General features: G+C 36.3%; 1 protein-coding gene across 6 annotated transcripts; it reads left to right on the top strand.

Moving 5' to 3' along the window:
• The first annotated feature begins 6664 nt into the window (after nucleotides 1-6664).
• Nucleotides 6665-10846, top strand: LOC118437214. Of its 6 annotated transcripts, none has more exons than XM_035856090.1 (5): nucleotides 6665-6769; nucleotides 7064-7154; nucleotides 7583-7642; nucleotides 9887-9944; nucleotides 10019-10846. In XM_035856090.1, exons 1-5 carry the CDS (start codon nucleotides 6680-6682, stop codon nucleotides 10107-10109), a joined length of 390 nt encoding a protein of 129 aa, XP_035711983.1. In that variant the 5' UTR covers nucleotides 6665-6679; the 3' UTR covers nucleotides 10110-10846. The 6 variants fall into 6 exon arrangements, with proteins under 6 accessions (XP_035711983.1, XP_035711984.1, XP_035711987.1 ...); XM_035856093.1 differs by having other exon boundaries at nucleotides 6669-6753; XM_035856091.1 differs by lacking the exon at nucleotides 9887-9944 and having other exon boundaries at nucleotides 10615-10846.
• Nucleotides 10847-13216: the final 2370 nt, after the last annotated feature.

Raw genomic sequence — 13216 nt, 5'->3', positions numbered from 1 at the left:
CTCATGGCATTGGTAGCCTTAAGCCTTACCCTCACGTTCGGAGGAGAAGTTGGAGTTGGGGCAGTCTTCCCAGTTTCATCCTTCTCTCTCGCTTTGCGTAATGCATTGAATCGCCTATCTCGAAACTTCGCATCGACCCTGTGGGGGGAGGAGTCGACCTCAGGGAAATGCATTCTACGGTGTTTAGAATTTGGTTTTCTGCGTCTGATGGTATTTTTTCAAATTGTTTGGACTGGCGCAAGGTACTCTTATGCCCCTTACCATCAAGTGATGTAACCTTATGTAGACTGATACTGTGAGGGTAAGCCTTATGTAGACTGTGAGGGTAAGCCTTAATCGGTGTCGGTTTCAATAAGGGAGCATCCATATATTACGTCAAAAAACGCCCGATTATGAAACTACCTACTCATTCCTCCCCTATCCTACTCATGTCAAGCTTAACCCGAGTAAGCTGGGCCACTCAAACCCACCCGCCCAACTTTTTGATGACGTAATGTATGGGCGACACCCATAGATTTCATGGATGTACTTAAAAAATACTGATTCAAAGTTCGTCCCATACAATTTAGAGATGAAAATATTTATTCATTCATTTATTCATTCTTTTACTCGTGTTTTGTTGCTGTTCAATCTCGTATTTAGAAGGTTTCCACCTGGTCCATGGAGTTCGCACTAACTTTCTTTCAACAATCTTATGTCGCAGCTTTTGCATATATGCAGTTATAGGTTTGTGAATGGAAGTTTTCATTTAATTTAATTTTCATTTTCTCGAATGGTTTGGGTTTTTCGGCTTATGTACATATATATGTACGAGCTGTAGTTTTGGCGAGATCGTTGTCGTTGAAACCTGCATAATAAACTGCATAATAAACTACGTAATAACTAATGCCTCGCCGCAAAAGGTTATACTGAGAAGTGTATCCATAAAACAGCGGACCCTGCAAATCTCCAGATTTGTGAGGAATCTAAAAGTTCTCGGCCTTGTTTAAGAGAAGGTACTCGCTCCAAGGCGAAAAGGCTGGTAGAATTGGAACGTTAATATCAAAAAATCATCGCAATCTCAAATAATTCGCACAATTAAAAAAAAAACTTCAGAACTTTAAAACACTAAAAAACATTAAATTTAAAAATGTGTGCAAGTTTTAAAAAAAATTGAGTTTAGCAAAATTTAAAATTTAAAAATTTGAGTAATTTTTAAATAATTACCTATCTAACAATGCGATGGTGTTAGGTGTAACCCTCCGATTTCGTTGAAATTTTTGTAATTATGTGGTCCATGTCAATACAAGCAACGTTTCTTTATTGTCATGGACCACATAATTTCGAAATTTCAACCAAATCCGAGGGTTACACTTCACACCATATCATTATACGTCCGTCCTGATGACGATAAGTAAGATTTAGTAACCGAGCTCGAAAGCTTGACACCATTAAAAAACAATAAAGTTTTTCATTGTTATTCAAGTTGTACATCTATAATGTCCGTAAACAATAATTCTAGCCATAATTAATGCATCTATGTAGGATAAGCTAGTTTGGAAAGTCGTGATGCAAATGATGTTCCGAAAAATGTATTTAATATTGATAGCTGCACCCAGCCTCAATAAGATTTCCGTTTTTTGTGGATTTGATTATTAATATGTTGAAATAAGGTTTTGTACAGGAGAAAATATTAATTAACATACTTACCTGAGGATATGCATAAATTTACTGTCCAATTGAAATTCTTTGACAACCACTATCTACTTGGCATCAGGTTTAGTCTCTAGAAAGCCTGATAAATCCTCCGTGATTATCAAACTTGTACCTTCTGTTATCAATGTAAGCACAAAGCTGGCCATCAATTATCACATCTACCATATCCAGAAAATCAAGGAGGGACTCGTCTTCGCCAAATAAGTCTACCAATATTTGCTTGAGCACCATCAAATCTTGCATTTCCTCCGTAATGCACGAGCAAAGGTGTGCAACAACCTCATGAATATTTTCTTTTTTCCGAAATACCCGCCAAATAAGTTCATCGTCTGGGTCACCGCTTACAAGGGACACTCACGACCTGTCGTTTGAGTCCAGGGTACCCACTATGTTTTTTAGAATCTGCTAGGACCCCAGATGAAGGATTCATTCATATTTCCGTGTAAAACTCATATTTGGCGTCGTGCCGTGGCGCCAAATTCACCAAATTTGAATGTTTTTATTTTTGAAACCGCCTCAACTTTTGAAATCCTGGACGGAATTTCAAAATATTTGCAAAAATCATGACAAGGAGTTCAACTTTCTTATCCCATGAAATTTTTTCCAAAATTATTGCTTTTAACTTTTCGCAAAATTTCGTAATTTTCTTGAAAATGGGGATTCGTCGAAAAAATGCTAAAAATATTTCAAAAATTCGAAATTTTATATTTTTATTTTTTTCTCAAAAATTTCGACTTTTGTGATCATTTTAAGCATAAAATTTTGAAAATCCGACATAAACTGCAAAAGTTATGGGGGTTTGAAATTGGTCGAAAATACAAATTTTTAAGTTTGGCGCCATGCCATGGCGCCAAATATGAGTTTTACACGGAAATATGAATGAATCCTTCATCTGGGGTCCTAGTAGATTCTAAAAAACATAGTGGCTACCATGGACTCAAACGACAGGTCGTGAGTGTCCCTTGTTAGATAATTTATATCTTTAAGGATGCCAAAGATATCGTTTATCCAATGTACGTTGGACCTGACGATGGCCGTTATGCGAACAAAGACGGGATGCTTCCTTATTTCCGACCGGAGTCTGATTTTCGCAGCTATTGTAAAATAACTGGCTGGATAGGATAGACTTAAATTCAAAATCTGACCGCTTTTAAGTTTATTACGGGTGATTATGAGATTTTCAGAACAGCGCCGTGGCACACGTTATCAACAATAAAATTTATTGCACCATTTAACAATGGCTCCCACCATTTAATTTATTTTGGCGTTTAAATTATTCAATTCTGGTCAAGAATTTAGGTAATTGAATGATTTTTACGCCAAAATAAAATAAACGAGCGTAAAATAATTGGATAATTCGACATCATTACGGCGCTGGTTTCTCGGCTCTGTCACGTGATCAGCAGGTCGAGTAGAGCGGAAGATTTTTTATCCTATTCAGCCAGTTATTCTGCAATAAGCAGGAAGCTTGAAGACACACATCTTCATCATTGCGAAAACCCCCTGAAAGTTGGAATTTGAACGTAATTCGAAAAACACCTGGGCATACTGACCCAAGGAATGCGACAAAAAAGAAATTTGAAATTTCATCAAGCCGTTCCAAAGATATGTTGCGCCAAAGTTTAACATATTAAATTCCCATTATTCTCATAACTCCTCAGGGACAATTTTGGCGCCGAAAAGATTTTGCAAATCTTTTACTGTCTCCAAGGTGAACATACTGAAATAGTTTAATTTCACTTTTGAAATACTTGGCGGATCCCTTTGTCGACTCCTATAGTTCTTACTCCCTAGTGTACTTATAAGGGCACCTAGTGCCCTCCCACACAATTTGGCGCCCTGAGCGGATGCCTAGCTTGCATATACCTCAAACGGGCCCTGGCTTTATGCACGGTATCACAAAAATTGACATACACTGATGTCAGGAATTATCCATCATTGGACAAGCTTATCGTCCAGATGTATATTTCTTAAAAAGTACAGTAGATATTCAAATACTTTTTTTTGTCACTAGTAGACCAACCAATTGGTAGTACAATGTCACGTAATCAGGTCTCAAAAAAATTTCAATATGGGGTAAAAATAAATTATCTCGCGGGCATTCAAAATCAACGTGTCATAAAATATCCATCTTTTTTGCTCCTCAGCTGAAAAAAAGAATAATTTGTTTTGGTAAGTTCTTTCTTTAATTTATTTTTGTTCTTAGATCATTTTCTTACGATTAACGAAGAAAACTTGTACAAAATAGGCTATGGGGAAGAAGGTGAAGGAGACGCCATTTGCAATTCGCGAACTGGTAATCAAGCACCATCAGGGCGATGCCAATGGGAAGAAAACCCAACAAGAAATTGCAAATTTGCTTAAAATACCTCGTTCAACAGTTCAGTATATAATTCGGAAGCACAAATTATGTGGACTAATTGTAAACAAGCAAGGAAGAGGTCGAAAGCCAATATTCTCTAAGAGAGAAAAAAGTGCCATTATCAAGAAAGTGAAGGTCAACCCAAAATTGACAATTTCTAAGATCAGAGATCAAGTTGCAAATGAAACTGGAAAACTAACCTGTCGTAACACAATCATTAAAGTAATCAAGTCTGAAGGATTTAAGAGTTGCAGAGCCAGGAAGAAGCCACTCATTTCAAAGGTCAACCAGAAGAAACGGATTGCGTTTGCAAAGGAGCATGTGAATAAGCCCCAAAGTTTTTGGAATTCGATCTTGTGGTCTGATGAAAGCAAATACAACTTATTTGGGTCGGATGGACGTGCCAGAGTTTGGAGAAAATCAGACGAGGCTCTAAAATTGAAGAACCTCAACCCCACCGTAAAACACGGCGGTGGAAGCGTTATGGTTTGGGGCTGCTTTAGCTACGCAGGGACTGGAGGTCACGAATTCTTAAACGGGACTATGGACCAACACGTGTACCAGGGTATATTGTCCCGTAATATAAAGCAATCTGTAGCAAAACTTGGTCTTGGGCGCCGCTACACGTTCCAACAAGATCGTGATCCCAAACACACTGCGAAGACTACATGAGAATTCTTCAAGAAAAACAAGATAAAAGTGTTGGAATGGCCCCCCCAAAGTCCGGATCTGAATCCAATTGAGCATTTGTGGGACCATATCGAAAGACGGATCAGAAACTATTATATTTCAAACAAACAGGACCTAAAAAATGCAATTTCGGATGCATTCGAAACTGTGACCCCGGAAGTGACAAAGACTCTCGTCGAATCGATGGGTCGCCGCTGTCAAGCAGTAATATCTGCTCAGGGTGGGCCAACACGTTACTAAAAATTACTTTTACCGATCATTTATTACAAGATTGTTAAAAATACGAAGTTAAATAAAAATGATGGATAATTTCTGACATCCGAATTTTGAAAGCTCGCGGTAGAAGACATTATTTCCCCATATTGAAATTTTTTTGAGACCTGATTACGTGACATTGTACTACCAATTGGTTGGTCTACTAGTGACAAAAAAAAGTATTTGAATATCTACTGTACTTTTTAAGAAATATACATTTGAACGATAAGCTTGTCCAATGATGGATAATTCCTGACATCAGTGTATGCATTCTTAGCTAGAAATGTATGCATGTACATACATATGTACATATGTACAAGCGCTATAAAAATTATTACCTATCGTATTTTCTGCGGAGTATTTAGTACATAAAGAGTACTCTTACATATATTACATATGTATCTCACAGTGTTCCATTTGATATTAATTTTGAAAAAACTCAAAAATCTTAAAAGCTTGTCGTGGACATCGCTGTCACGTATCTTGCTGTCTGCTGAACGTTTACATACATAGGTAAACATAATATTGGCATATTTGCATTTATTTTCTTATGCACGTACATACATAGGTGCATATTTATGTACGTACAGTACACACTTGACATAGAGACACATATGTATTATTTAATAAATAACATTTATACATTATCCTATGCTCATTAACTTAGCTATTCATAATTTTGCGCAAATTCTGCGGCATCTAAGTCAATGTCTTCAATACGTATTGAATCAAGTCTTCTTCTACTTGATTCATTATCTGTAGCAAAATTTAGTCTACGTAATTATGCATATATACTCGTACATATGCATGTATGTATTCTTAGCTAAAAATGTACGGTTTAATAAGTATGCATCTTGACCTGTGTGGACTTTGATTACATAAACAGTATTAAGATTATTACCTACCGTGGTTACTTCTGTGCGATATATACATAGCGAGTACTCGTAAATATGTAACTAAGTCCCAATTGACATTAATTTTGGCTAGAACAATAATCATAAAAGCTTGTCGTACTAATCGCAGTCGCTTATCTTGCTGTCTGTTTAAGGGGCCGTACATAAAGTATTTTATCGAAGATCCGGGCAATTTGACCCCTGCCCTACTGGTGTGAGCTATATTTATATTTCAAGTAGCTTGGGAAACACAGAATGCTTGGACCCCTACCCCTCAAATCGGTGACATTCTTTCTGCACTGGGTTAACTTGTACATGCGTATATAAATATAATATTAGCATATTTGTACCACTTATGTTAATACGTAAATACGTACATATGTAATACTGTTCAAACTTACCATTTAGAGAGACACATATTTATTTTCTTATGCACATTCACTAGTCTATTCATAATTTTGTGCAAATTTTTCCGGGTCATATAGTCAATGATAAGATGGACTGAATCAAGGCATGTTGTTCTACTGTAAATATATTTCATAAGCAGAATTGAGTCTATAGTTGTTACACATACATGTATATAAGATGGCTTATCATTCCTCAATTTAAATCATTAGCTTACATCATTTCTCAACTTTAACAAACCCATTCTAACCTAACTATTCATGATGTATTTCGCAATATCACGTGGATTATGATACGCGACCGAAGATCGGGTGACTTTTTCCTGCTTATGACATATGTAAATACACGACATGGCAGGAGCAAATGGGTATAAATAGAAATGCTACAGAGACCAGGGCGTACAGTCGCTGAGAGCGTAAAGTTAGACAAAAACCAAGGAAAATATCTAAATACGTACGTACTTTTTCAGGTAAAATTCATAGCTGTTACATTTCTTGGAAATTTTGAACCTACAAACTTTTATTTAACGTTCCATTGCATGCGAGTTTTTGAGATAGAATTTTCCCCTGGGTTTTTTAAACCATAAAATTATCGGTATTTAGATGTCACAAAATTTTCATTTAGTAAGAAACGACAAATCGCCAGTTGAAATTATGAAACCAGGGAAAGTGGAAAAATTCAAAACCCGCACACAGTGGGGCCTTAATGTAACATGTGTGCCGTACACAGTTCACAAATTAATTAATTTGTCCTTAACCCCCAGGTTGCCATGGGATCCGCCAAGATAATCCTGACCCTTATTGTGCTGACATATGCCTTGCTGCCAGTACTCGGTGCCCCTGCTGAAGGAGACCGTTAGTATTTCTTTATATTAATTTAATTTATGAGTAGTTTGACCTACATAAATCTGTGAGCATGAGTTGGGATACCTTCGTTGTTAGTACATATTTGCTACATTCATTCATTGTTCGTTACCTGTTACATTAAGTCAAACCGATATAATTCGAATACATATGTACACATAAATTAAACACCAATCTGAATTTTAGGAGGGTTTATTAACTAAAGTGGGTAGGGACCATCCAAATATTACGTCATCAAAAATTCTCTTAGTACCCACCCATGCAACGTATGTATGCATTAAAGGATAGGGAATTTTAACAAGGGAAAGATAGGAACACCTACATAAACTACCCACCCACTAAAATGACGACGTAATACATGAACGTTCCCATCTGCAAAATTTACAAATATCCTTTAAATTTTTGTATTTTTTTCTCAGCTCTGCTCTGCCTCTCTCTACCGGGATCTCCACCGTGTAACCCTTCAGGTGAAGGACATGGTAAGCGATAAACTCAAGTCATGCATACATATATTCATAAGTACATATTTGGTGAGGTGAATGTTTCAGACATTCTGATAAATCTTAGGATAGTAACATGTTTAATACACTCAAAATAAGGTGGTAATGAATCATTACAATCCGGAATGACTACCCCGTCGGTTACGATTTGTCGCAGAAATAGTAATAATAAGTTCAGGAAAATTCAAATTTAATACTTAATGATATTCACTTCTTTAATATTTGATAATGAATTTGAATTTCCCCGAACTAATTATTACCATTTCTGCGTCAAATCGTAGCCGACGGGGTAGAGACACAGAGTCATTTCGGATTGTACGTAATGATTCATTACCACCTTATTAGCTCACCCTGCGAAGCATGAGAGCTATTGAATTCCTCTTGTCCGTCCGTCCGTCTGTCTGTGTGTTCACGAGTTTTTTGCATCAATTGATGCTAATTAATAATCCCCTTGACCATTATTAATTAAATTAGGCGCACCATTGGTATCGAACAATCCGTGGCGCAAATGGTGCGAATTAATTGTGCAAATGGATCGAGAAAGGACTACAATTTTGCAATAGGTAGCACCGTTCGTATTGAACAGTTGGTTCTCCAAGCTGATGCGAAACAATTGGATGAGCAACAACTGATACTCACTAGAATGGATCAGGTCCATTTTTTAATAAATTAATAGCACCGTTGGTATCTAACAATCGGTAACACAAAATGATGCGAAACAATTGGGTTAATTCATGCAAAACGCACCAATGGTACAGAATAGCCGGGAGAATTTATTATATAATTTTGACACAAATTTTTTGAAATTTTATTGCCAACAGTGGTGCAAAATACTTTGTCATCTACCTCGTTTTTCTGCATCATTGATGCATAATTGCATAATAATTATTGATCTATTTTATGCCTCGTTTTTCTGCACCATTGATGCATAATTGCATAATAATTATTGATCTATTTTATGCTTCGTTTTTCTGCACCACTGGTGCATAATTGCTTAAAAATTATTGATCTATTTTGTTGAACTACTATAATTTTGCACCCAAAGTGCAAAGGTGCCAGGTAATTATATATTACAGGGTACTACTTCTAACGTTACTACGGTTTATTTTGAGTGTACAAAACCACAAACTTAAAAATTATGTTGCCATTTTGAGCGGTAAATTTGGTCTAAATTCTATCTTAAACGGAGTAAATAAATACCGGGGAAACTTTTTCCTTTGTCAGCGTTACTCTGGATTTACAAAAGCTTAATTCATATCGAATTTAGGGTGCATTTGATTTCAAGAAGGACACTATTCTCATGAGTGGAGTTATGGCAGACAAAATAATAAAAATGAAAATATGTGTGCTCTTACAGTCTGTAAGAGCACACAGATAACCGATCTGAGTTTAAAAGTATTGCATTATTTATTTATCATTAACAAAATTGAATGTTTATTCTTACTATTCACCTTGGTCGTGCTAATTCCTAATGAATCCATAGATTGCTGGAATTTTTGCTTTATATTTTCTCCGGTGTGGCGATCATTAAATTGCACGGCTGAGAGGACGTTTGACACCAATTTCCATGTTCGGTTCTGCGTATCTTTTTGAGTATAATGGTATTTAAGTCCCATAATTCCGTCACCCTGTCTACTTGTCCATATGTCTGATGATATGTGAACATTGTAATCCTGAACGTGGTTGAGTGAATTTTAGGTTTTACCTGGAATTCGCACAAGCGGGAAAATTGCATATATAAAGGTTTTATTATAGTTTTATGTGTATTTGAGTAAGTCAAAATTACATAGAATCTTGTTGACCGTGTTTGCTAATTTTCTTGCCAAGGTCACTCGGTCAGGAACTATAACTCGTGGATTAAGGTCAGATACTAAGTTCCTGAATCCTAGCCAATTAACAAAACTGAAAGGGAGTCCATCAACAGAGACCAAATCTTGCAGATTCGAGTTGAATTTTGATTGTATTGGGTCGTTTTTATTATATTTGTTTTGATTTGAGTGAAAAAACTCGTTCACCTTATGATTTTCTCGTGGGATTTCAATTTCCAAAGACACATCTTTGTGTGAGTTCTGCAAAAAATAGTCGATACAATTAACGAATTTAATTACTACTTAATAAATTGCACGGAGGAATATAAAGTTATTATACGTACTCTATAATGACGATTTCCGTTTACGTTAAAGTTGCTCGCACCAAATGAGTAAACACGGCTTTTTTTACCAGTTTCAGTGCACATTTTACAAGTTGAAAAGAACTTCTGGGACTCAATTGAATGTCCAAGGTAGCTGAACTGCTTCTCAAAGAAGAAACGGAACTTCGACAACTTTTCAAAACCTGGTTGTTTTACGAGTTTAGGTTCCTTGGAACCTCCCTCAGATTCATGCTCAAGGTCGACGATTTCTTGATCCGTGTGGACAGCTTCGTCATCGCCAGGGTTAACTTGTGATGTCATAACTACTCTAGTTTGCAATTGTTAACTTGTAAAATTAAATCCCTCCGTATAAAGTTTTCGAAAGATTTTTTTTTAATTTGGGAACACGGGTTTTAATGTAAAATGTGTTGGAATATTGAACTGGCTCCCACCATGCTCCGACCGAAGTTCCCGGCACGCAATGATGATGCACATAAAGCATGAGAATTTCGACCACAATCATAAAGAATGAATGAGACATCACAGGCTCATTCACTTCAACGTGAAGTGAATGAGAGCCAAATTTATTCACAATTCATTTATTACATTCAGCCATCCCTTATTCAATTCATTCAGTTCAAAATTTTATTCATTCATTCATTATTCATTAAATAAATGTCCGGGACATATTTATTCATTCAATATTCATTCAATAAATGAATGGGGCATAATTATTCCTATATGTACGAATTATTCAAGATTTTGAATAATTCGAACATATTCAATATTCAAACTCACTTTAGTGAACGAATGTGAACAGGTATGCTTACAGAATGCCAAGCTGGCCCTCCAGGTTTTACCATATCCCTTCCAGCAACGGTGTGCACAAGATCAAGATGGTGCACCACCGGCTCCCCTGCTTATGGAATGTGCGGCACTGGTTTGACATGCTGCTTCTTATGATAGGTTGATGTCCATACAAATATTTTCAAACGAATTGTAATCTGGATTTAAAAAGTGAATAAAGACTAAAGATTTATAAAACTTACAAATGTGATAGCTATTTGCACTTACGTACATAATTGGTAAGGTAGCTTATCTTGTTGTATGCTTAACGTGTAAATAAGTATATAAAACATTGGCGTACATATTCACTTCAAGATTTTTTCATATCCATACTCACAATTCGGGCACAGACATATGTATAATCTTTTGCACATGCATACGTTTACCACATTATCAACTACAAATATGTAAATAACCTTCATACATAATATGTATATAAAATGTTGTGCAAATTCTGCTGGGTCCATTTCATTGTCAACATGTAATGAATAATGTCTTGTATTTATTATATACTTTACTTAATTTGCACTGTGCAAAATGCACACTCTAAAAAAATCCTGTAATTAATTCTTAATACGAAATTCTTACCCAACCGCCTCTGTTATCTTTTATGGTTAAATTTCAATATTGATTTAGTACAGGCTAATAATAATATCCATGTGGCACAGAGCAATTGAAATAAAGTAATCTAAAGAAAAACTGATAAATTCCATTCGGCAATTAATGCCCTTAAATTGTTCCGAGTATCTTCATCCATCTAAATTAAAAATCTTCATATTATATATTCATATCGTGTAAACGATACTTATATATCTACGTACCGATAATCCAGCCATATAAATATGTCGACTCGACCTGCACGCCACGAGGGCATCCCTGACCCGGTCAGTTAATTCAAAATCGTCGAATTCTGGAGACCTTTTAAACCATAGTGACGCATTTTGCAAACCTATCATAAAATATATGTATACAGTATGTAACAAAAGTATAGGAACGATGACATATTTTTTATCTCGACATGATGCCGTAATATTTCAACTTTGAAACTCCGTACAAAAATGTCAAAAGTATCTGCCGACAATTTCCTCGTCGCCGATTTTTAATGTCGCAGATAGGTCAAAGGTCAGGATTATTTTTCTAAAAAAATTTGAGGCGTCGAAAAAAAAACTTCGTGGATAATTTTTTTTGATCTTTGCAATATTTTTTACTGGATGCGGCATGCGTTTTGAAGAATAATGAGCTTTGGTCGGACCGTGCACGATTTTTTTGGCGCCCACAGGAATTTTTCGCCCAGGACAGGTTGGAGGTCTAAAATCGCCGCCTTGGCGAAAATTAAAAAACTGAAATATACGTTTGCATATCCGGACCCTCTATATGCAAACGTATATTTCAGTTTTTTTAATTTTCGCCAAGGCGGCGATTTTGGACCTCCAACCTGTCCTGGCCGAAAAATTCCTGTGGGCGCCAAAAAAATCGTGCACGGTCCGACCAAAGCTCATTATTCTTCAAAACGCATGCCGCATCCAGTAAAAAATATTGCAAAGTTCAAAAAAAATTATCCACGAAGTTTTTTTTTCGACGCCTCAAATTTTTTTAGAAAAATAATCCTGACCTTTGACCTATCTGCGACATTAAAAATCGGCGACGAGGAAATTGTCGGCAGACACTTTTGACATTTTTGTACGGAGTTTCAAAGTTGAAATATTACGGCATAATGTCGAGATAAAAAATATGTCATCGTAGCTATACTTTTGTTACATACTGCACAATTTCTAGAATCTGCCCTTAACTTTAATTTTTTTAATCTTTACCTCGCCATCTTGTTACACCTTCTAAAACAGCCGCCACAACATCCGGTGACACCCCGTTAACAATGATCTCCCCCTTAGCTAACTCCCATGCCCGAAAGGATCCAACCGCTTCCGCTAAATCTGTCGTAAATAACTCTGTATAAGTTTCCACCTTCAATTTCACCTTAAACTCAGTCACGGAAGGGAAGAGATGCGCAATTGCGGAGGCAACTAGTGCATCCTTCTGGTAACAATAGGTGCTAATATCCAACTCAAGCGATTTTACTTCTTCATGGCACCGCTGAGAAGTTTGAAACAGTTGAGAAATGCGGTAATGGCGAACCGACAAATTGGTCAGTTTCGGAAGATGGGTGACGTCCAGAAAGTTCTCAAGATCATACTTATCGGCATCAAGGATGGTAAGATGGGTAAGGTTTGGGGCAGAAAAATTCAAAATCTAGATTAAAAATTTGTTAATGATTACAAATAATGTAATAAATATGTAACAAATATCTCACATACGCACCCACTTAGGAGATTTAAATCCTACAAAGTCAGAATATCCCAATTCAAGCTTTTCTAAAGAATTCGTAAATCTATCCAGTATTGTGGAGATTGAGAAATTCACTCTTTCAAAGTAATAAGGATAATGGACTGAACGGTAGGATTTGTAGAGGTCCAGATAGCGAAACCTCAAGATCTTCACATTTGTCCCAGATAATTCCCAATCTGGACTTCCTTCAAACATCGTTATAATTAATTCTTCTGCTTTAGGAGCACAATTAA

The sequence above is a fragment of the Folsomia candida genome, unplaced genomic scaffold (genome assembly GCF_002217175.1).
Source record: "Folsomia candida strain VU population unplaced genomic scaffold, ASM221717v1 Fcan01_Sc012, whole genome shotgun sequence".
Classification (NCBI taxonomy): Eukaryota; Metazoa; Arthropoda; class Collembola; order Entomobryomorpha; family Isotomidae; genus Folsomia; species Folsomia candida.
The sequence above is the reverse complement of the archived record's forward strand: the minus strand, read 5'-3'. Positions and strand labels throughout refer to the sequence as shown.

Excerpts from the sequence above, each read along its gene's own strand:
- LOC118437214 (XM_035856090.1), top strand. The coding sequence starts at position 6,680 with ATGCTACAGAGACCAGGGCGTACAGTCGCTGAGAGCGTAAAGTTAGAC. Across the intron at positions 6,770-7,063 it reads ATACGTACGTACTTTTTCAG|GTTGCCATGGGATCCGCCAA; the intron begins GTAAAATTCATA and ends CTTAACCCCCAG. Across the intron at positions 7,643-9,886 it reads CCCTTCAGGTGAAGGACATG|TTTCAGTGCACATTTTACAA; the intron begins GTAAGCGATAAA and ends TTTTTTTACCAG.